Source organism: Schistocerca nitens, chromosome 2 (genome assembly GCF_023898315.1).
Source record: "Schistocerca nitens isolate TAMUIC-IGC-003100 chromosome 2, iqSchNite1.1, whole genome shotgun sequence".
NCBI classification, from domain to species: domain Eukaryota; kingdom Metazoa; phylum Arthropoda; class Insecta; order Orthoptera; family Acrididae; genus Schistocerca; species Schistocerca nitens.
This window is the reverse complement of record NC_064615.1, coordinates 267320294-267343631: the sequence shown is the minus strand read 5'-3', so window position 1 is coordinate 267343631 and position 23338 is coordinate 267320294. Positions and strand designations below refer to the sequence as shown.

At 45.5% G+C, this 23338-nt stretch overlaps 1 protein-coding gene across 1 annotated transcript; it reads right to left on the bottom strand.

Annotated features, from left to right (window-relative positions):
• Positions 1-4559: 4559 nt before the first annotated feature.
• On the bottom strand, positions 4560-7036 carry LOC126234350 (uncharacterized). The gene is made up of 2 exons (XM_049943037.1): positions 5012-7036; positions 4560-4779 (listed from the first exon to the last, which is right to left on the bottom strand). The coding sequence occupies exon 1, from the start codon at positions 6778-6780 to the stop codon at positions 5026-5028; it is 1755 nt and encodes a 584-aa protein (XP_049798994.1). The 5' UTR covers positions 6781-7036; the 3' UTR covers positions 4560-4779; positions 5012-5025.
• Between the last annotated feature and the right edge of the window lie 16302 nt (positions 7037-23338).

Sequence of the window (23338 nt, the reverse complement as noted above, 5' to 3'; positions counted from 1 at the left end):
CATCGGTTTTTCTGCGGTGGTTTCGGGAGTATTTCAACAATGTGTTGCTGTTCTGAGAGGTAATAGTTAATGATTGAAAGTTTTTCTATTATTAAAGACCATAAAGGTTGCGATATACACTCTGATATGTATTTTCTATTAACACACAAATTCTGAGGCAGTTGCTATCTTCGCCTTACACATTTAATTACGGTTATATCTTTTATTGATTGCTGATTTTGAGTACTTTGTCACACGAAATGATGATGGTTAACATTCACAACAATCCTCACTGCAGTCCATGGTTGCTGGCCGACGTGGTTGACGCGAAACACTTAATTCGACACTTGTCACTTTTGGTTTTATATCACTCGTGAATCGGTATTGATGAGGGTCAACCCCACGACGATAAGGGGACGTGCTCATTTGTCACACTCCGGTGACTGTACAATTTACTCTTCACTCGGCACAACCACCATTGACACCGTACTCAGCTCGACCGCCATTTTTTCTATTTTTGCCAGTCTTCCCAGTACTGCTTTCACTCGACACTAATCTCACTGCCTCCTGCAGCGCTCGACAGTCGACTCCTGTCTACTATCGACTTGGGTGTCGCATACTAATGTCTGTGTTTGTTGGATCACCTTACAAGTCCTGAAGCCCGGGCCAGGCGAAACGCGCAGCCACGAGCGTCACAGTGGTGTTGGTGCCGGGGTGTGACAGTCCGTGAGCACGGTCGAAGGGACTGCGCTGGAATTTCTCCAGAAGGAACAGTTTGTGCGTGCCAGTTGAGATGTCACACCAAATCTTCCGGGTAGAGCTGGGGACAGGCACCAGCTCCAGTTGCAAGCCACTGGAAGTCTCGCGACAGAGATTGTGCAGTTCTGCATAACTCTCCTGTACTTGGGCGACGTCCATTCAAGTTCACATGGGGCGAGATAACGGCACACGCTCGGGACGAACAATCGGCGACGATACTGTCTATCTCTAAAACGTGTCGGATGTCTGTCGTGAATTGCGACACCTACTCTAATTGCTGGAGTTGGCGCAGTGAACACTTAGTGCGATTGTTCTGGAACACGTGAGTAATCGGTTTGTGGTCGGTGAAAATGAATTGTCGGTCTTCTATGGACGGTCGGAAGTATTTCACTGCCGCATACACCTCAAGCAGCTCTCGGTCATAAGCGCTCCAAGCGTGCTGCGATTCGGATAGCTTCTTAGAATAAAAACCGAGAGACTGCTAGCTCCCGCCGACGCGCTGTTGTAACGCCACACCTACGGCAGCCTGGCTGGCGTCTACAACTACAGCTAAGTCCACGTCATGTACTGGATGCGCAAGTAGTGTCGCTTCTGCAAGATTCCATTTTGAGTCAGTGAAGCTCTGTTCCATTGCATCCGTCCAATTCACAGGGGTCTTTCCCTTTGAGTTAGGACCGTGTAACGCCTTAGTCAATGGCTCTTGCACGGCGGCAGCGTTGGGCAGGTGTCAGGGATAAAAGTTCAACATGCTGAGGTAACGGCGTAATTCTTTGTGTGTCTGCGGACTTTCTCCGGTAGTGGCGTCGATCCGGTGGGAGTAATGAAATGGCCAAGGTACTCGATTTCCGTCACACTGAACTCACATTTTGCTGGATTAATAACGATGGCGTCTTCACTCAGGCACTGAAAGATGGTCATTAGGTGGCGGCGGTAGTGCTGGGTGACTTGGAATACACCAGGACATCGTCGAGATACACGAAACAAAATGGCAAGCCGCACAAGATGCTATCCAGGAACCGCTGCGAAGTCTGGGCAGCATACCAAAGACCGAAAGTCACAAACAGGCTTTTGAAAAGCCCAAAGGGCATTACGATACCTGTTTCTTCAATGTCTTCGGGCGCCACCAGAATTTGGGTGCATGTCTGCACAATCTATCTTGCTGAACACCGCACAGCCTGCCAAGGCATAACTGAAGTCTTGAAGGTATGGGACTGGGTTTCGGTCCAGTACTGTTCGTGAATTAAGTGCACGATAGTCCTCATATGGGTGCCATTAATTGTCTTTTTTTTTTTTTGTACTATATGTTATGCTGATGACCATGGGCTGCTCGATGGTCGAACGATGCCTTGCCACAGCATGGCCTCGAACTCTGCCTTTGCTGCTGCAAGTCTATCAGGCGCGAGTCGACGTGGGCGACACCCTGGGGGGGGGGGGGGGGGGGGGGGGGTCCGGGTGAGGTTAATATGTGGTGCATCGTCGAAAGTTTGAATGTTTAATGTGTCTCGGTGTGCCAGCTGGGCGGGAATTTTTCAAGGATATCAGCATAAGGTCTGGGGCACTTCACAGGTTTAACACTGCAGAATGCGGCCTGCTGGCGCTGTTCCGCTATCTTTAAGTTTGTTGTTTGCGTCAATGAGCTGGCCGTTTGCAATGTCGGCTATCAGCCCATAGTGGCCGAGAAAGTCTGCGCGCCCAGGATCGGCTCATTGACGTTGGCCACAGTAAAAAGTCTATGAGAATGTGCGGCGCAGAGGTAGATCTAAATTAAAGCTGTGTGTGCCATAAGTTTTAATAGCTGAATTGTTCGCCGCTATAAGGGAGAGTGCCTCGACCTGCCTGCAGTCTCATAACATAAACCGGGGGAATATCGATAGGTCCGAACTTGTGCCGACAAGGTACCTCACGCCCACACCCTGTTCCGCGACAAAGATGCTTCGATATTGTACTGCAGCTGGGTACGCCTTGGTCCAGTCGCAGCTGGAGTTTGGGTGCAAGCATGGAGTGTGGCACTTGGTTGCTTCGTTGCCGAAACGGGCGTGGTACCAGCAGTAGCTGCTTTGTGCGTGCTCTGACGTCTGCAGGGTACTGTTGGACCGGCTGTTGCTGTGTTGCCGGCTGCACGAGCCACTCTGCCTGTAGCCTGATCTGCTGCCACTGCAATGCATGCTGCCCTCCTTCTACGAGTGCACCAACCGGTTGACTTGTGTGGAGAGAGCTACCACCTGTGCAGCCAAGTTTTGCACTAGCTGGTGCAGGTCGGCATCCAGTGTGGGTGCGGGAGGTGCGTGCTGCCACGGAGGTGGTGGGATAGTGTCGTAAGGTGCCACGGCTGCGGTGCTAGGCGCCATTGTCAGTGCGTCGTGCACCCGGTCTGCCAAGTTAGTGATGGCGTCCAGCTGCATCTCCACCTGTGCTGCTGTCACTGCCTGCACCTAAGCTGGGAGGCTGCGCACCCAGATAGTGTGTAGCAGCGAATGTGGCACCATGTCGGACTGCGCGAGGCTCTGCAAGTAGTGCAGGAGCTGTGAGGGTCTCCGGTCGCCTCATTCCTCTTGCCGCAGCAGTTGGTGCACTCGTTCTGTGGAAATGAGATCCGCTGGATCAGCTCTTCCTTGAGCCATTTGTAGGATGACTTTGTCGGCGGGGTGGTAATTACATCCCATACTTTGGCCAAGTAGTTCTGGTCAAGCTGGCTCACTATGTGTCCAAATTTTGCCAGGTGGCAGGTTACATTGTTGCTCATGAAGACCGCCTCCACTTGGCTGAACCACATTACAGGGTCGCGGGGCCAAAAGGGAAGCAGCCTGATCAACACCCGTCAAGTGCTTGTGGGCGCTCCAGCGTTTGTAGGAGGCGTCGGTGTGGCTGGGATTTGCGTGCCAAAATTGTCCTGGACTGTCTGTGCCTGTGCGGCGTCTGTGCGTGTAGTCCGTGCTTGTAGCACACTCTGCAGCCCCTTGTGTGTGAGCAGGTCTTCAACAGTCTTTTGCAACTCTTCTAATGTTACCATCTTAGCTCATAGTCGAGTCCTCGCACAAGGGGAAAGCACAGAATAAAAATAACACAACAAAGGAAACCACACAAAAAAGTAACTCTATTCAGTTTGCGAACGAAACAGACGTGCACAAAAAGAATACAAAAAAGAGTTTGTTCAAAAAAGTTTATCGCTACGGAGCACTGTTCGGGCGCGGGCGTGTACGCAACAGCCTACTCGCGGTTCCACGTCACTCATACCAACAAACGTTCGTCACCACTTGTTTTTAGCCTCGGATCACGTCGGGGTTACCAGTCATTAGCGTGCAGTGAACTGGCTTTATTACCGTGCCCACACACTATGTTCAAGGGAGAGTCTTGATGATGAAACGACTAGAGCAGTTTTGGTCATGACACATTTATTCTTTGCAAGTCTTACACTAAGTTACAAATACAATTCATCACTAATACCCGTCCGTACAGGCACGTTGCACTAGCAGTACGGCTCCATCACCGATCCCAGAGGGTATACACTCCAGTGATGAGCCATGCCGCGACCGCCTGGACCGAGCGAGACAAAAGCCGCTTCGCCGAATGTTCAGCTCCTGGCGCGACCGGAGGCGCCTTGCTGTCCGCGAAAGAGAGAAAGGCACGGCCAAACGGAAGGGCGCACACTGCGAAACGGGCGACCGCGCCTAAGACCGCGCGCACCCGGTAGTGGGGGGGAGTCGCGTTAAGGGGGGACGTACACGAAACTGCAGTAATTTTAAAAGTATTTTATAAAACTCTAATTTTTTAAGATAATCAATCCAAATTTGGTACAGTTATTAAGAAATGTTATGCGCATATGAACCTAAATTTTCATTTTTATTGACCTTTTACATCTTTAATTATTAACAATTAATTTTTTTTCAACAATGTAATTACAAATGTTCCTTTTTTGAGAAAACTGTGAGAGCAATGTTAATGAATTTTTGTACACACTTTCATACCAAATAATTACAAAACTCTGTGGAGCAGAATTTTTATATCTTCTTTTGTTCAGTTTTTACGGGTCTCCCAATTTCCCTGAAAAATAATATATCAAATTTAAGGAATATTTTCTACCATAAATACCTTACTATTTTATTAAATGAAAATTCCTTCCACAGAATTTTTCACTATAGTACTGACTAGTCATATACCAAATTTCACTTCTCTACCTTCTGTGGTTTTTGAGAAAAAGGTACATAAAGTTATAAAAATGTAAGTTACGGGAAAACTGAATCAATGATTTGATAGTGTTTGTATTAGGTCTTACCGTCTCTGTGTGAACTAGTGCAAGCCATATGCATACTCCTCTTCATCTGCAAGCAGTCTCTTCTTTGCTTGTCTTCTTTGGTTAACCTGCTGTTCAATTTTATTGGCTGTAATATCAGCCGCAGCAACTCTTTTGTCATCGATGTCCTTCAATATTGAATAGGTGAAAGCTCCTGGATGAAATCCTAGCCTCTGTAGAGTTTTTATTCTTCCAAGATTACCATTGTTAAAAACTAAACAAGCATCATATGCAGCAATTTCAACAATAATTGTTGAAACAAATGTTGTTTTTGGGCAACGTTTCCAAATCAGTGAGTTGTAACTTTCATTAGGGTTTTGTGTCTTTCCATGCACACACTTTCGTAGGAGGTCTGGCTCTGCTAAACACCTAAATGTTGGTTTTATAGCACTTAAAACAGCCACAGGTAAACTGTGCTTGTGTGAATAGTTCATGCCATCACGCTCAGCCTGCTTGAATTTGCACCACGATATGTCACACAAATTATGTACAGGTTTGTCATCTGTGGATAGTTTATGAAAATAAATAGACCACACAGCCTTCTGCATGTTATTCAAATTTCCACTGTTGTCCCTTATTGCCTTGCCATAGTACACTTGTAAAGAATGAATTTCTTTGTCTGTGAGTCTGTTGGGACCACCTAAAAGTTTTCCATCCTCAAGTTTCCTGCCCTTCAATTCACGTTTCAATTTTAAAAGTCTGCCTCCCATTCGTTTTTGCACATGTCCAACACATTCCAACTTTTCTATAGCACAATGGGGACCATAAGGTTCACTTTCCAAAACAGTTTTGAAGGAGCTGGAGTCACCATCACCAAGGTATTTTGTGTATCTAACACCGTACTTTTCCACACTTCGATGGAACATAAGTTTCATAGCTGCAGGTTCCATTCCACCACTAGAACCAGAATAATTTCTACAGCACACTTTCTTGTGTTCAACCTGCCACTTATTTTCTTCCACTTCACCAGCTCTCTTTCCGAGTACACAGCTATAGCAATATTTGCTCATTACCTGAACGTCAAGAATTTTTCCAGTATCAACACTAATGACAGATGATACTCCATACAGTGATGTATGTCCACGCTTCATCCACGTTCCATCACATGACACACACAAATCGGTGTCTGGCGTGTTATCTGCTTCTGTCTTTAGTTCACTATTCATCTTCACAGCTTCCTTTGCAGAGGACTTCAAGTTTTCTTCCACTTCCTCTTGAAGAGCACTTAGCAGTGTTTTATTTCCAGTGGTGTACCTAGCACTTGGTTGTGGCATGTTCATGATCCCACAAAACAGTCTGGTACCTTCCCTGCCTATGCCCAAACATCTCATGCCATATATTAAACGCATATTTGCTTCATATATCCGGTTACTTGATGCCGAAGTTCTAAAAGCAGTGTCTGAATGACAGCTTTCACAAGTAAGATGCAACATACACACTATTCCAATTCTGTTTTCTTCGTCATATAATCTCAAACTTTTTGCACCACAGTCAGCACATACACAAGCAGATGATATAATATCAGATAGTATTTTCAAATCAATAAGCCTAAAACCACTAGTAGCTTGAGTGTCTGAGCCACAATCATCAAGTGATTGACAGCTGTCAATTTTCCTTCTCGAAGCACTCGCTTTCTTGGTTGAAGTATCGTTTCCATTTGTTATTATGGGGCTGGTTTTCAAGTTGTCTTTACTAAATCGAGAAGCTTGACACTTTCTAACCTTTTTAAACACCTTACTAGAACGCGGCATGCTGCAAAATATAATAACAAGTCTACTTACAACTTTCGTAAAAATGTATTCCAAACAAACACTCGTAAACAAACGCTATAAATCAAAGAATATAAAACCAGCGGCAGAGATATTATTCCACAGCCTTCTTGATGTAGTACACAAACGTTCCCTGCATTGTGACTGCACAAAACTGGAAAAAAACGCAGTATAAATAGATATACGAGAGGATGAAGACCAAGATGGGGGGGCGTCGCCCTGTGCAAGCTATTACAAATTATTATTTTTTTCCCCCTTAGAAGCGGAATTGGAACGTAATATTTGGTAATTGAAATTTCAATACCATGTAGTAAATGAAGAGCCAATAAAATTTTTTTCACAAATTTGGTCATTTTCATGTACGTCCCCCCTTAACTCGACGCACGTGGTCAGTGGCGGGAGAAGTCGGAGACGTGTGTCGCGTCACGTTGACCAGCTGTCACGGAATTGGCAACGCTGTATCTTCGGTGACATGAATTTGGGGAGACTTGTGTTCAGCTAGAGCGTTGCGCGCAAAGTGCATTCGTCTCACAGCTGACTGTAGCTCAAGATCGGCTGGGGTTTTCCTTGAGTTTTCAGTTAAAGAACATAGATTAGCTCCTGTAATTCTACAAATCAAGTTTATTTCTACTGCAGGTGTACTTCTCACAATTATATGCGAAACGAAATAAATGAAAAGTAACACGCAAATATTTATAGCAAATAACTTTTTAAATGCAGAATGCATCGCAGTCGCATGGTTTTTACACTCGCCTTCATGCCGTCTATTTCCTCTTTTTCATACAGATCTTCTGTTACAGATTATGGTGGTAAAAAGAATCTCCACGTGCAAGTTACGGCTAGAAAGCTCTCAAAAATCTTCTCAACGTCTTTGAAATATAGTCAGTTAATTTACTGACCAATATTGCACCGGGCAGTGGGTTTTGTGTCCTGACGTTAAGGACATAATACTTTATTTTGCATGAGTATATTTATGGATGAGTTATAACGACTATATGTTTTTCACATTGAGACTGTAAATAAGTTTAAGAAACAGATTTTGCTTCCTTTCTAAGTACTTCTGAAGGGTTCTTAAGTACAACCACATTTTGCACTTGATTACTGTTAGTTGTAAACGAATATCATTTCATGTACGTACTTAACAACTATATCTTCGAAGATAATTAATATTGTGAGACTTTAAATATCTTAAGTTAAAAAAAAAGGTTCTGGGACGGTAAACATCTTAACTTTGTGGGCAGCACATCTTCTATTATCACAAGCAGTAATATATATATGGCTTGGAGATACAGTGTGTTGTTACAAAATACAATGTATAATTATTTACAAACATACACGGGTTTGGACCTCGATCTATGAGTAACATCAGTATTAATACAGATGGATGTCCAGTGCCCTTAACCACTCCACAGCTTCCTCACAGGCCTGATGGATCTCCTCCATTGAACCTTCGAAGTGGACTGTCCATAACGATATGGCTGATGGTCTGAGGCACGTCTGCAGTCTCATAAAGGGCTATCAGCAATCTTCCACTTGTGCTTCCAAAACTGACATTTGCCGTGTTGGGTTCTTGTCCGGTTAAGTGATGTCCAGATTTTCCTGGGTTGGTTGAAACCAGGGGGCTGCTTGGTTGGGTCTGAGATCAGTCCAGGTGTGTCTGGGTTTAAAGACAGCCAGTTGCTGCGCCAAGCTTCACTTACTGTAAACGGATCTTGGGCCAGCTTCTTTCCTAGAATCCAAGAAAGGTTTCGAGATTTCAGCCTGAGATCTTACTGTAGATAGTCTTCATGTATTGGTAAGAGAGGGTTGTCACTGCACTTACTCCTTTCTTTCTTCAGTGCTAATGCTCTTAGAGGATGAGGAGGTGGAATGTTAGAAAGTACCGGTAGCCATTTCTGAGGATTAGACTGGATGGTGCCTGATATAATCGTCATTGTGTCATTCAGCTGGACATCTACCTTCTTTGTATGGGTACTGTTAAGCAATTCTGGACTGCACTATTCAGCTACTGGATATACTAGGGCAAGTGCTGTAGTTCCGTGAGTAGATGCAGTGGGACCCAATCCTGTTCTTGTGAGTTTGTGTAGAATATAGTTACAGCTATTTGATTTTAGCAGATGTTTTACTTAGGTGTGCACTGTAGGTCAAGGATCGGTTCAAGATGACTCCTAGATATTTAGGGTGAGGATTGAACTTAAGCAGGTGGCCACGATATTGACAGTGAGGAATATAGTTGGCTTGTCTGTCTGCTCAGATGAAAGCTGCTGAACTCTGTTTTCGTTATGTTTGTTTTCAGTCTCGAGGTTTTGAAGAATTTGTTGAGTCTCTGAAGGTATTCTGTGAGCGCGGTTTCTGTGGCTGCGAAGTCATTGGACTGGGCTGTCAGTGCAATGTCGTGAGCGTATATAAACTTTCTAGCAGTAGTAGCTGGTAAATCCGATGTGTAGATGTTGAACAGCAATGGGCCAAGGACCGATCCTTGTGGTAATGCATCATTCAGTTTGTAAGGTCTGCTTACATTGCCATTTCGGTGCACCTCAATCGCTTTGCTGACCAGCATGTTGTTCAGAAGGGTAGTAAGTTTTTTGCAGGGGATTATTTTAAGGAATTTGAGGTTCATCGCTTTTCGCCAAACTGTCGTATGCTGATGTCAGGTCTACAAACACAGCTACAGGCTTCTTGCTATAATGAAACCCTCTCTCTGACTTGTTAGGGACAGCACCTGGTCGGTACAACTGCACTTTGGTCTGAACCCAGCTTGCTCTATTGGTATGTTATCTATGGTTGTAGCTGAGATTCTATTATATATTTCTTTCCTGCAGCTTATAGCATACACTTAGGAGGACAATAGGCCTATAATTATAATCTTCTGCATTATCTCCACTTTCTCCAGGTTTCAGTATTGCGACAATTTTAGCTCTTTTGAATATTGACGGTAGCTGTCCATTGCGTAAGATGATGTAAAATTTAGCAATCCATTCAGATGTTCGTGGACCACAGTGTAATAGAAATTCTGGATAAATACCATCTAGTCCCCAGCTGCTTTTCCTGATTTTACTTGCTTTATCGTAGATGAAACCTCAACAGCCGTGATATCAAGTGAAAGCTGAAAAACTGCATCTTTGAGTTTAATTCTGACCGAATTCTTTTTGCCTCTTTCCTGTCATTGTCGGCAGATTTTTTTGTCAGACTAGCTAATTTGTTATTGCATCTGGTTGTATCTTGGAGCACTTAGTACTGAATTTAGGAGTACTGCTACCAAGTTTCCGTAAAAGAGACCATGCTTTTCGGCTGGAGTGCTGAAAATTTGTGTTTTCGATGAGGTTGATCCATTTTTACCCTCTAGCTGAGTTTAGGGAATTTAGTAATTCATCTGCGATTTCAGGGTCACCGCTGGGTTTATATTCTTCATATAGCTCGTTGCATTTTAGATTTCAGCCAGGGACATAAGCCTTCCTGTATCCTCTTGGGATGTGTTTCTTTGCGATGGAGAAAGAGAATGAACGACTGCGAAAACAGCCTACCAAAACATGGGCGGGAGTGGTCGCGCAGGTGGCCACCAAAACGCAGACACCCAAAGAGAGAATTTTAAAGGTGTCCAAAAGACCTGACACGGCAGTCTTTTTAAGACCCCTGCCAGATCAGGGCATCAAAAAGGTACAGGAAATTTTCACAACAACGGTAAACCCTGCAGCAGACAAGATAAAAATAAATAAGGTAAAGGCAACCAAAAATGTTGTGATAGTAGACGTTGCCACTGAAGAAGATAGAGATAAAATACTCAACCATGAGAGACTAAAAAGGTTGTTAAGTGTGAACCGCCCAAAAAGCGGAATCCCTTAGTAATCTTTTATGATGTGCCCACTGCAATAAATGAAAATGACATCTGTGAGACAATAAACCAACAAAACTTTGACGATGTGAGTTTGGAAAACTTTAAAAGCGAATTTAAATTGCGCTTCAGAACTGGACCCAGAGAGCATGATGTTGTGCATCATGTTGCCGAAGTTTCGGGGAGCATGTGGCGCAAGCTCACCGCTGGGCAGAATATATATGGGTTTCCATTCGATTAATGTAAGGGACTACCTCATAGTTCCCGGTGTCACTACTGTGGAGACCTCGACCATGTGCACAAACACTGCGAGCGAAAGCCGGCTTGCTTCAGGTGCGGCGCGGAAGATCACACCAGGAAAACCTGTGGCAAAACAGGGATATGTATCCCTTGCACACGAAGAGGAAAAAGAAACTGCCCTACATATAGGGTACCAGAGCAGAGACTTATCTCGAGGACTGATTATGGCTGAGTCCATGTCAGGCAACAGGAAGCCTAAAAGAAATTCCCCGAGTAAGAGGGTAAGGGACGCACCAAGGGCCAACAGATTTACTGAGTTCTTGCAAAGAGCTACCAAAATACAGATTGAAAAAGTAGAAACGAGAGATGCAGGTGTACAAACGGACCCCTGTGCTCAGATAAGTGCTCCCTCTCTCTCAAACCAGGGACCAAGGTCGCCTGAAGAGCTAGAACGACCAAAAGGGCATCCTGTGGTAAGAAGTCCAATGCCAAAGCAAACTGAAACACCTGAGAAACAGAGTGTACAGGTCAACATGATAAGTAGTACATGTTCCTTTACAAACCCCTCAACACAGAAAGGTTTGGGCGTTGATCCCAATAGGGTATACCCCAACCTAGAATACACATTACAATTAGCACGCCTGGAGGAGCCAGCGGTCCTGACCACAGCCCTGAGTCATGTGGTACGTGTTGGTCATGAATACGGCAGAGACGTCACCTTCTCGGTAATGGAGGCTGTAGATAGAATACAGCTAAAGACAATGTATCTCCCCAATGACTTAGGAGCCCTGCGTGACCTAGTCTTTGAGAGAAGAAACGAGAAATTTGACCTGAACGAACTCTAAAATCAATCCGTCATTACAAACGGAAGACTAGCCCACGACTGGAGCAAAAATTGGCCAGAATCACACATCAGAACATACTTTGCACGTGAACCATATAAAAGTAGGACTGATTAATTCACATAACAGTAAGTAAGTCATGCAGGAACCATAATCCCAAGCCGGGCAAATGCCATTTGCAGCAGCGAAGTGGCAAGTAATTCGCAGTGGAGTAGAACCCAGAGATGCAATAATGATCATCAATAAAGCGCTAAGAGCCACAGTCCTTTCCCAGTTCTTCGATGACCACTGCAACGCCGTGGAACTTCAATCACCAGCCGGAGTACTGTACATCAACAACATGTACTTCCAGTATGGCAAGGTAATAGATGAGTTCTTGGATAAACTCACACAAGTAACCACTGCGTTGCGGGGGCGTCGATGCATCATTACAGCAGATATAAATGCAAAGTCCCCCGTATGGTTCACAGCGGCACACGGGATGATCGGGGAGAAAAAGCCGAGGAGACCATCATGGCGTTACAGCTAATGGTCGCCAGCAAACAAGGGAGCCCCCCCTACCTATGCAGGATGTGGGGGCGAAGGCACGAACATCGATGTCACACTGGTCACGCACAATTTCGCCACCAGAGTAACAAATTGGATCGTCTGGGACCAAGTAACAACCAGTGATCATAACCTTATCACGTTCTCATTGGGAGACAAGGAGTGCCGCTGGGACATGGGCTGGCAGACACAGTTAAACTACAATAGGGCTGACTGGGACCACCTGTCAAGGGAGTGTGAAATACCGACATTGCCAGAAGGTGACGAGAATGTAGAAGGATATGCCAAAGAACAGGTGATTCTCCAGCAGAAAGAGGTTCCTATTCAATGGTCTGGAGATGACCACAGTAGTGGTCGAAACCGGTCACCTTAATAAATAAATCGTGACCAAGACTGTTTTCAATAGTAAATATTGGTGAAAGCAGTTGCTAGGGCGGTGAAAGCTGCCATACCAACCGGGAGGAGAGCGGTAGCGGCCTCTCCGTCACCATAGGACAGATGCACCAGTCTGTAAGGAGGGCGAGGAGGTACTATCAGCGGAGTGTCGTGTGGGAGGAAAAGCAACGTTGGTTGCAAAGATACAGAGAGGCGAAGGAGCACTTCCAACAGGAGCTTAGGGCAGTAAGGCTACAGAGCTGGGAGAAGTACGTGCAAACACAACCAGCTACAGACCACTGGGGCATCCTGTACAAGCTAGTACGGGAAGATTAGGTCACTCATGATGTTGTCTACTGTCAGGGATCAGGACGGGATGACGGAGACCTGGCAGGAAACTGTTGAGGTCCTCCTCCGTGTCCTGCTGCCTGACTATAGCGAGAATGATGACTCCGAGGCACAACAACCGATCAGGAGTCAAGATCAAGAGGAATACCGGAACAACAATATGATATATCCCTTCTCCGAAGAAGAAGTAGCTGCTGAGATAAATTACCTTAAAAGGGGCAAGGTTCCTGGCCCAGACGGCATCACTGCAGTGGCGGTACAATTCCTGGCCCCCCAGCTGGTGGCACCTCTCACAAAGCTATACAACGAGTGCTTGTGGCTCTGGAAATTCCCCAAATATGGAAAAAGGCAACGGTAGTGATAATTAAGAAGGGCCCAGACAAAGACCCTAAAGAAGCCAAATCTTACAGGCCCATCTGTTTATTGGACATACTGGGGAAACTTTTTGAGAGGTTGCTAGTAGACAGACTGGCAGCACACCGAGTACTGTGTGGAATGAGCGACAGACAGTTCGGTTTCAGGTCCAGGAGATCGGCGTCTGACGCCATCGCCCTGGCTGCGGAGGTCTGTGCCTCAACCCCACACAAATTCGTGGTCGGCATCATGGTGGATATCAGTGGCGCCTTTGACAACCTGTGGCGGCCTTCGCTCTTCTCCCGCTTGCGAGAGGAGGAGTGCTCAGGGTCGCCATATGGCTGTCTTAGGAGCTATTGTGAGAATAGGGAGGACTGGCTATCGTCCACTAGCGGGAGAATAAGTAAAAAGATTACCAAGGGGTGTTCACAGGGATCTGTCCTGGGGCCACTCTTCTGGGATATTAACATGGAACCCCTATTGGACAACCTGCACAACAGCGATGATGTGCTAGAAGTCATAGCCTACGCAGACGACCTCCTCCTGCTGGTTGGCGGTCGTAGCCGCGAAGACTTAGAGCCAAAAATTGAGAGGGCCATATCAATCTTGAGTACGTGGTGCGACACGGCCAAAATGAAGAGCTCACCAAGCGTGTCTACATACTTACTACTGAAAGCACAACTAGCTAGGAATCTGACCATAAGAATAGACAGCTCACCAGTTCTTCGACGCCATGAAGCACGATACCTGGGAGTGGTCGTTGATGAGAGGTGGAATTATACATCACACATTGACACCGTTACACAAAGATCATTAGAAACATTCAACAATCTAATAGCGATTGGACACAAACGGTTCCACCTGCCACCAGAACTAATAAAATTATACCATAACAGCATTTTGACGTCAATTGTAGGATATGGGTCAGGAGTCTGGGCCCACAGGCTCACGAGGGTCATGCCCGCCATGGCTGTAAGAAGAGTGCAGCGAAATATGCTCCTGAAATCAGAAGGGACATACATAACAACTCCGGGGGGGAGCGCTAACAGTACTAATGGGGCTCTGTCCACTCGATATAAAGATCAGAGAACAAGCGACATGGTACTGGGTCAAAAAGGGAAACAGGGATAAGATAATCAAACTAATGGGGATTCACGTCGGAAACAAAATGGAAATCATACGCAGGGGGGAAGAGCTTTGGCAAGAACAGTGGGACAATGAAGAAACCGGTTCCAGAACACATAAATTACTGCCCATTATCAGGGAGCGACTGCAATTAAAATATTTCAAACCTTCAAGAGGACTGCTGCACTTTCTTACAGGTCATGGACCCTACCCGGCATACCTATGCCGGTTCGGGAAACGGGCTACACCAGCATGTGACTGTGGGTCCACACCAGGCACCCCAGAACATGTGGTGTATGAGTGCCACCTCTTCGACAACGTAGCGGCACAATTACGTCATCAGTTGCCCACCCATGACATGTACCACCTGCTCAGGCACGAGGATCATTTCTCGATCTTGAACAAATTGACAAACGAAATCTGACACAAAGTCATAAAGGAATCCCTAAGGAACAACAATTAAGATCTCACTTTGCTACCGACTTGACTCCGTGCAATTGTCCTGTTCCATCACAGATAGAATCCGCCACATCTGGGATTAGGGGGAGGGTGCACATTTCTTACCAATTCAGACACCCGATTCGACATTAGGTTAAATAGTAGGTTAGATATAGGATAAGCTACGATAGCAACACTAGTATAGTACTGCAGTGATCAACCACTCTGGGCCAGCGCGGTACCAGGGGCATGTTCACTGGGATTAGCTCAGTGAACACGGCCAACAACGTAGGTTTATACAACGCTGGCACACCTGTAACGCTACAGATAAAGTAGATTAGCATAAGTAGAAATAGGCTAACAGAATCTAGACACAATAGTAGTGCCCACAGTGTGAGCAGAAGAACTAACCATAGAATAAGCTGTAGTAATAACACTTGATTTGTATCAATTAGGACCCACTAATTGTTTAAGGTGGTGGGTTGTTTATGTATCATATATATTGAAGAATAAAGATTTAAAAAATAAATGCCTTCTGATGCATGAAGTTAAAAGGCTAGCCCTTAACTGGGTGCAATCCTCACTGAACCGCACTGGCCCACCGTGAATTATCAAAAGCGGTGGGTGAGACATGGTCGGCCATGATCCCCCAGTACGTGTGGAGGCCCTCTGGGGAATGTAACTCGGGTTTGAGTGCCGCACCGTCTCGATGATGTCAAACTCCACAACATAAGACCCGGGCCGCAATATCATAATCATCACAACTACATAACATCTCCGGGCTGTCGAATGGTGAGAGTTGTCGTGTGTCAAGGAAAGACGTTAAATTCCCGTCAAGGTAGGACGTTAAACGCCCCCAACCCAAGGCGAAAGTGAAGGGTGCGTGGCACAGGGGGAGCAGTGCCCTGGGACTGAAGATTTGTCCCTGCGAGGGGGAGGGGGGGTTGAGTGGAGCTGTTCGGTTGCAGTTGCGCTGGGCAGTTGCCTCTTTCCTCCTCCTCCTCGCGCAGAGCATAGCCCAGCAGGTGCTCTGCATGCCGGCGTGGGACCTCGGCGCGAGTCAGCAAGGTGCTTCGCCGCTCCTGTGGGTAACCGGGGCTTGTTCTGCCAAACCCAGGAGGTGGTGACATCGCCTGGGCCAAGTTAGCTGGGTCCAGACCGTCAAACAACTGGGTGACCGGCCCGCCACCTGAGTAGGAGCGGGTCCTAGGCCTTTAGTGGAAGCTCGGGCAAGTAGGCGGCGAAGGACGAGGAGTGCATCCGCTTCTCCAGAGTGCGGGGTGCACTTGCCGCTGAACGCTGGGAGAAATCGTCGATGACGGGGCCACTGAAGGGGATCAGTATATTGACAACGGTGTGCTGAACCCGGTAACTCAGAATTGCCCTTGACCTAGGGATGAGGTTGGTAGGTTATCTCCCCCCATGCAATAGGAGCCGGTCCAGGGTTAGAGATGGGCTCCCAATCTTTTTCGCTTCTCTAATGATGGCTTCCGATGAGACAAGCGATTTGAGTGCGCCCATAAGGGCTTCTTTGCTAGCTGATCTCTCGCCACAAGGTGGCCTGGGTCAGGCGACGGAGGAAAGTAATATGGATAGGCATTTGAGAATTACCCAGTTCCTAGATCAGAACATTAAGAATGCCAAAATTAGCCAGGCTGCAGTGCAGGCTATCAAAAACGAACTGGCGGCGTGGGCAATTGCCAAGCTAGAAGGTAGGGTAGAAGAACTGGAAAAAGAAAATGAGAGGCTGAGGAAACTTCCAGTTAAGACAAGGGCCGGCGTCGCGGCACAAGCTGCAACAAAGGCCCAAACTACCAGAGAAAACATAGCGAAGGTCTCCAAACGGCCGGACACAGCAGTTTTTCTAAGACCAAGATATTAAAAAGGTTCAGGAAGTGTTTGCCACCACCTTGAATCCAGTAAGGGAAAAAATTAAGATCAATAGAGTAAAAGCAACCAAAAACGTAGTTATCGTTGATATTGCCTCGGAAGATGACAAAAATAAGCTTCTAGCAAATCAAAAATTGTGCAAATCAGTAAAGTGTGAGCCCTCCCCATAAGCGAAATCCTCTTGTCATCTTGTATGACGTTCCCAAATCACTGACACACGAAGAATTTTGCGAAACCCTGTACCAGCAGAACCTTGATGACTCGGACATGGACATGGAAACATTCTTAAAAGAATTTAAGCTTAGATTGAAAACAGGACTTGGGGACAGGGATGTAGTCAATCATGTTGCCGAGGTAACAGGGGCCTTGTGGAGGAAACTAACAGCTATGGGCAGGGTGTATATAGGATTTCATGCAATAAACGTGAAAGACTATGTGTGGTCGTACCCCGATGCCACAACTGTGGGGACATAGAATACTGTAGCAGGAAGCCAGCTTGCTCCAAATGCAGAGAGGAAGACCATCTCAGGAAGGACTGTAGAAAATCAGGGGTATGTATACCATGTACACACAGGGGCAAAAGGACCTGCGGCACAATTGGAAGAAACTGACCGATCTATAAAATGTTGGAACAGCACCTTATCTCCAGAATAGATTATGGCTGAAGCTGTCAACGAAATCAAATCAACTAAGAAAAGAAGAGAAGGGATGCTGACAGAGCAAATAAATTCAAAGAGTTCTTAAAATCTCTTCAAGAAACAAAAGACAATCATGGTCGATTTATGCATCCAGACCGAGCCAGTTGAAGAAACAAAAAAATCAAGAGAAACAACGGCTGATTTATGCATTGAGACTGAGCCCATATCTCCGGTTCGTTCGAGTGTCTCTTCGACACTCAACCCGGAGGCAGGAAGTTTTGCTAGAAAACCGATAGCGATGAGCTCACCTGAGATAGCTCCAGACAGCCAAGAAATGGATAACAGCCCACATGCGACTAAAACAAATAGCATCATCCCTGCTCAAGAAGGACTTCCTAAACCGAGCCAAAGGCAGTTCTAATACTCGTGAATAGGGCCCTACGGGCCACCACAATAATGCAGCAGTCGAACAGTCACTGCAACGTTGTCGAGTTGCAGACATCTGTACGAATAATGTACCTTGTGAACATGTACTTTCAATATGGAGGAGACCTTGACGATTTCCTGGACCTCTTGCGAGAGTCATCACGGCGCTGCGTGGGCGTAGGGTCATTATCACAGCAGACATAAATGCAAAGTCCCCCATGTGGTACAGCGGCACTAGAGGCGCAAACGGCGAGAAGGCCGAAGAACTGATCATAGCCTCCCAACTTCTAGTGGCAAACAAACCCGGAAATCCCCCCACCTACACAGGAGGAGGCGGACAAGGGACAAACATAGATGTCACCATGGCAACGCCTAATGCCATTCGTATAATTAAAAGTTGCAATGTTCTTGATCACGCCACTACAAGCGATCATAATTTAATTTCCTTCTGTCTTAGTGAAGAAGAGTGCCGCTGGGACCTGGGATGGGAAACCAAATTCAACTTTAACAAAACAGACTGGGAATGCCTAGCTCGAGAGTGTTACATTCCACCGTTGTCTGAGGGTGACCTAGACGTTGATAGGTACGCCCGCCGAAGAACTGGTAAGGTCAGTTGTTAGGGCGGTAAAGGCCGCTGTGCCGACCAGGACAATGGCCGTGGCGGCCTCCCCATCGCCATGGACTGCCGACCTAGAACGTATGCGTCAGTCTGTGAGACGGGCGAGGAGGTACTACCAGCGAAGTGCCGTCTGGCAAGAAAAGCAGTACTGGTTGCAGCAATACAGAGAGGAAAGAGAAATTTTTCAAAAAGAATTAAAGGAAGTAAGGGAGAAGAGCGGGGAATATACGTATTGAGTCAACTAGCCACTGATCCCTGGGGAGTGCCGTACAAATTGGTAAGAGAGAAAATCAGGTCTCCTGCGGTCCCCTCAACAATCAGAGATGGAGGCAGAATGACAGAGTCGTGGCAAGAAACTGCCGAAGTTCTCCTGTGCACTCTGTTGCCGGATGACAAGGAACATGAGGATAATGAAATCAAATCCGCATGGAAGATCAGGAAGAATACACCGACGACACCATGGTGTACCCCTTCTCAGAAGACGAAGTTGCTGCACAAATTAAATCATTAAAAAAGGGAAAGGCCCCTGGGCCAGACGGCATAGTAGCGGAGGTATTACAGTTCCTTGCCCCTCAGCTAACAGCATCACTTACGGAATTGTTTAATGAATGTCTCAGGACTGGAAAATTTCCCAAATTTGGAAAAGGGCAAATGTGGTGATCATTCAGAAGGGAAAGGACAAGGACCCCACAGAACCTAAGTCTTACAGGCCCATATGCCTCCTGGACATCCTAAGGAAGTTATTGGAGAATCTATTGACTGACAGCACACAGGATACTGCGCGGGATGAGTGACAGGCAGTTCGGCTTCAGGCCAGAGCGATCGGCGTCTGACGCAATTTCCCTGGCAGCTGAGGTCTGCAGCTCAGCCCCACACAAGTATGTGGTAGGCATCATGGTAGGCATCAGTGGCGCCTTCGACAACCTTTGGTGGCCCCCGCTCTTCTCCCGCTTGCGTGAGGAGGAGTGCCCAGGGCCCCTCTATGGCTGTCTGAGGAGCTATTGCATGAACAGGGAGGTCTGGTTGTCATCGCCTAGCGTGCTCGAGCCAGTAATTCACGTAAGTATTATGAGCTTCCTGGGCGTTGGAATTCCATTGTTTTGGTTGTAAATGTTTGTGAAAGAAATGCTACCAAGAGGACAAGATGTATTACTGCATTGCAATAAAGTAGAGGGTAAAGAATTCACGTTTGAGCAAAATCCGATGAAAGATACCTCCCTTGCTAGACAAGAGTCACTTTGAAACTCAATATTCTATCATGATTATCCTTGCAATGGGACAAGGAACCATTTGTTGCTGTACATTATACGTTCGCCATATTGGAGTCATGGCATTGGACAAGGGCCACTTTGGAACTGCATGCAGTATTTCAATGCGTTTTAGACGGGTTTTGGAGCGTTTTAGAATTGGAAGACATAATACATTTCGTAGAGAGCGCACAGACGAAGCCATTGCTACCAAAACATCAAATTGTCAAATTAGTGGACAAGGAACTCTTTGGAAATTGTCGCCTCATTTGTGCGTATCGTTTCAGCTTCATGTTATGTTGCTTTTTACATACGTTGCAGTACCATAACTTCTGTGAAACGTTGCATTAAGCAAGCTGTATCGTGGAATCTTGCATGAAGCTGACCTTGATTTTCGCAGTGTGTCTCTTGCAGCAGAACATCATCCACCCTGTGGTTGGACAGTAATTTTGCTAAATATTCACTTTTTGATCGGCTTACTCCTTCTATATTGAGTTGTAAAACTCTTAATGTATAGTCGAGGTCTAAAACGGGGCTCTGAGAAGGGCCATTTTGAGCTTGAGTCATGTTGCTGTACCGTCCAGTTGCTGGGACATCCTGAAGGAAAACTTCGGGTCCAGCAGCCAACGTAGTGGCTTTTTTGGCTCCATCCAGGTGTCAAGTGTGGGGGCACTTTGAGGTTAAACCCACTGACGTGAAGCAACGACGACCCCCACAACAGTATTGTTTTACTCAGATTTAACACATGACCTCTATCTAGTTAAAGGTGTTAGAGTGATCAAGGAAAGACAACGAAACTTATTTGTGCAGTCTAACGGAGAATGAATGTGGCAGTTAAATACAATATGAATGAACTACATATTTTTTATAACCTTCAGTTTTGAGACAGTTCTACTAAACTTGCATTTCACAAGACGACTCAAAATGAAAAATGTACGAGGGCTATTCCGAAAGTAAGGTCCGATCGGTCACGAAATGGAAACGACTATGAAAATCCGAAAAAGCTTTGCACAGATGTGTTGGGTAGTGTCTCTAGTGTAACCCCAGTTAGCATCACGTCGCTCTTCTCATTTCTGAGCTCGCAGTGAGTGCGTAAAGATGTCTAGAAAATAGTGTCTGCCGCCAAGTACGGGGGCCTGGTGAGACATTTCCCCTGAAGCTATGCAGCTAACATTACATAACTGTCGTGCTGTTTCGTCTTCAAGACAATTTTCAGCCGCATTCTGCAGGGGCAATGAAGATGCTCCTGCATCGTTTTCAAATGGAAATGTGAGATTACCCACACTACAGCCCGTAATTGTCTCCCTCTGAGTTTCAGCTCAGGTCAAATGAACCGCTGGTTATGAAGACAACATTTCGGCACAAGACAACGAGCCGTAGGCCAGCGTAGAGAATTGGCGGAGAGCACTGGCGGCTGCCTTCTATAGCGAGGGTATGGGAAAGTTGGTACAACGCTACGATACACGTCTAAGTCGGGTCGGCGACTATGGAGATAAGTAGCTGCAAGGTGTATCTAACTGTTGCAAATAAAACATTTTTGATTTTTACCGTGGTTTCCATTTCGCGATCTATCGGACCTTACTTTCGGAATAGCCCTCGTATGTACTCCACATTCCTCATCGTCCAGCCAGTGAAAGCTTTCAAGTTTTGATTTCATGTAGTTAACAATGCTAAACTTTAAATAAACTGTAAAAACAGGACTCATATCCCTGTAAAAACATTTAAATAATATTGCTAAACTCTACAGTTGGAATACTGAGTCCCACTGAAGAATGACACAAATTCCCAGTTGCGTATTTTTTATGGAGAATAAATAATTCCCTCTTCTCTTGAAGCTCACTGCTACAAGTGCGTGTCTCCTTACATCTCAAACAACCATACCTTTCGATGCATGTGTGTGCCAAGTAGCCAGCAAAATATGCTACTGAACACTGTTCAGAGGAAAGGTCTTGCTGTGACAAAGAAAAATACTCGTCAGCCTCGATGGTACTCCCTTCTTCATCCATAGAGGAAACAGGGGTGTTCGGAATTCCGACGTTTCCATAGCTCTCCAACAGCTGAGGTTGATCACCTTCCTTTTGCAATACACAGTTGTTCAGTAACAGCATGTTGTCAGTGTCATTCTCACAATTTGAAGCGTCAGAAGTTTTCATTTGTGAGTTACTAGTGCTTGTACGGAACAAGCACCTTAGTGTTCTGTTATATCGTCAACATAAATGGCAACCTTACTGAGCAATTTTGGTTGGAAACCTTACTGAGCAATTTTGGTTGGTAACCTTCCTGAGCAATTCTGGTCCAAAGACCTTGTCCAAAGCTGATACAAATGCGGCTGCACTAATTTTAAGCCAAAGGGTAGAACATGAAATTCATAACTCCTGCCACTGCAGACAAATGCTGTGTATTTTCTGCTATCCTCATGTAACTTTATTTTCCAGTAGGATTTTTTAACATCGAGGCTGCTGCAATATTTGGTGTTATGAAATTTTAGTAACTGTTCATCTAAATTATGTGGTTTTGTTCTTACTGGTACTAGGATCTTGTTTATGCCTCTAGCGTCAAAAAATAGTCGTACTGATCCATCAGGTGTGCTAACTGGTAGTATTGGACTGCAATATGGTGAAAATGATGGTTGTATCATACCTCATTTGCACATCCGCCTGATTTCCTGCTTAACTGCTACACGCTTTGGCCACGGTATGGGATAAGACATAACACAAAATGTTTCGTGAGGATAGACATTAAGTTTATGTTCATATTCTTTGATTACTCCTGGATTCTTATTAAAAACATTTGCATATTTAAAAAGTAAGTCAGAAAGTTCTTGTCGTTGTGTAGATTCGTTGTTTTTGTTCTATTAATTCATGGTTAACTTCAGTGTCGGTATCGTGTTCGTTATCAAATTTGTTCAAAAAATACACGGTGGGTGGGTTACGAATACTGTACAGTGGCATTGGGTCCTGGGTTTACTTTGTCATACCTCTCCGGTGTAGTAATCAGGCTGATTGAAAATCTTTGGTCATCAAAGAATTACACTTCACTGAAAATTGTTCAATTTGCACTGTGATAAGAGCTTGGTGTTTTACTAGTCTGGTTTTGCTGCCAGTAGCGGTTTGTACTCTGCAATTTTTTACTAGAAAAACAGGAAATTTATTTCGTCTTTTTAATTCAGTGAAAAATGCATCAGACATTAAATTAGTCTTGCAACCAGTGTCTACACCAAAAATTTTCACCCTGATTACTGCTTGCACTTGTTCTTCTTGTGTATGTTTTGTCGATTCTATTTCATGTTGGTATACATCGTCTTTTATGTCTCCTTGCTCGTCGAATCGTATGACATATGTTTGAAAATCTGATTTGCCCCACCTCTTGTGAGGTCTATAGTACGGGGCTTAACTGTGAGCGATTCAGGTATTCCTGCGATGTAGTCTGACCTACTTCTGTGTATGGAACAATTTCTGTCAGTTGTACTGTGTGATTGTTTCTCCAGTTTGTATCATTACCAGCTCGCAACATACTTTCTCGAGTGTTCACGTGGCTATTCTGAAATGTTGCCATATTGTGATTTTGTTAGGCAAAGGTTGGCTGCGATACGGCGTGTGGCATGTTATTGTTGCCGCGCG

Excerpts from the sequence above, each read along its gene's own strand:
- LOC126234350 (XM_049943037.1), bottom strand. The coding sequence starts at position 6,780 with ATGCCGCGTTCTAGTAAGGTGTTTAAAAAGGTTAGAAAGTGTCAAGCT.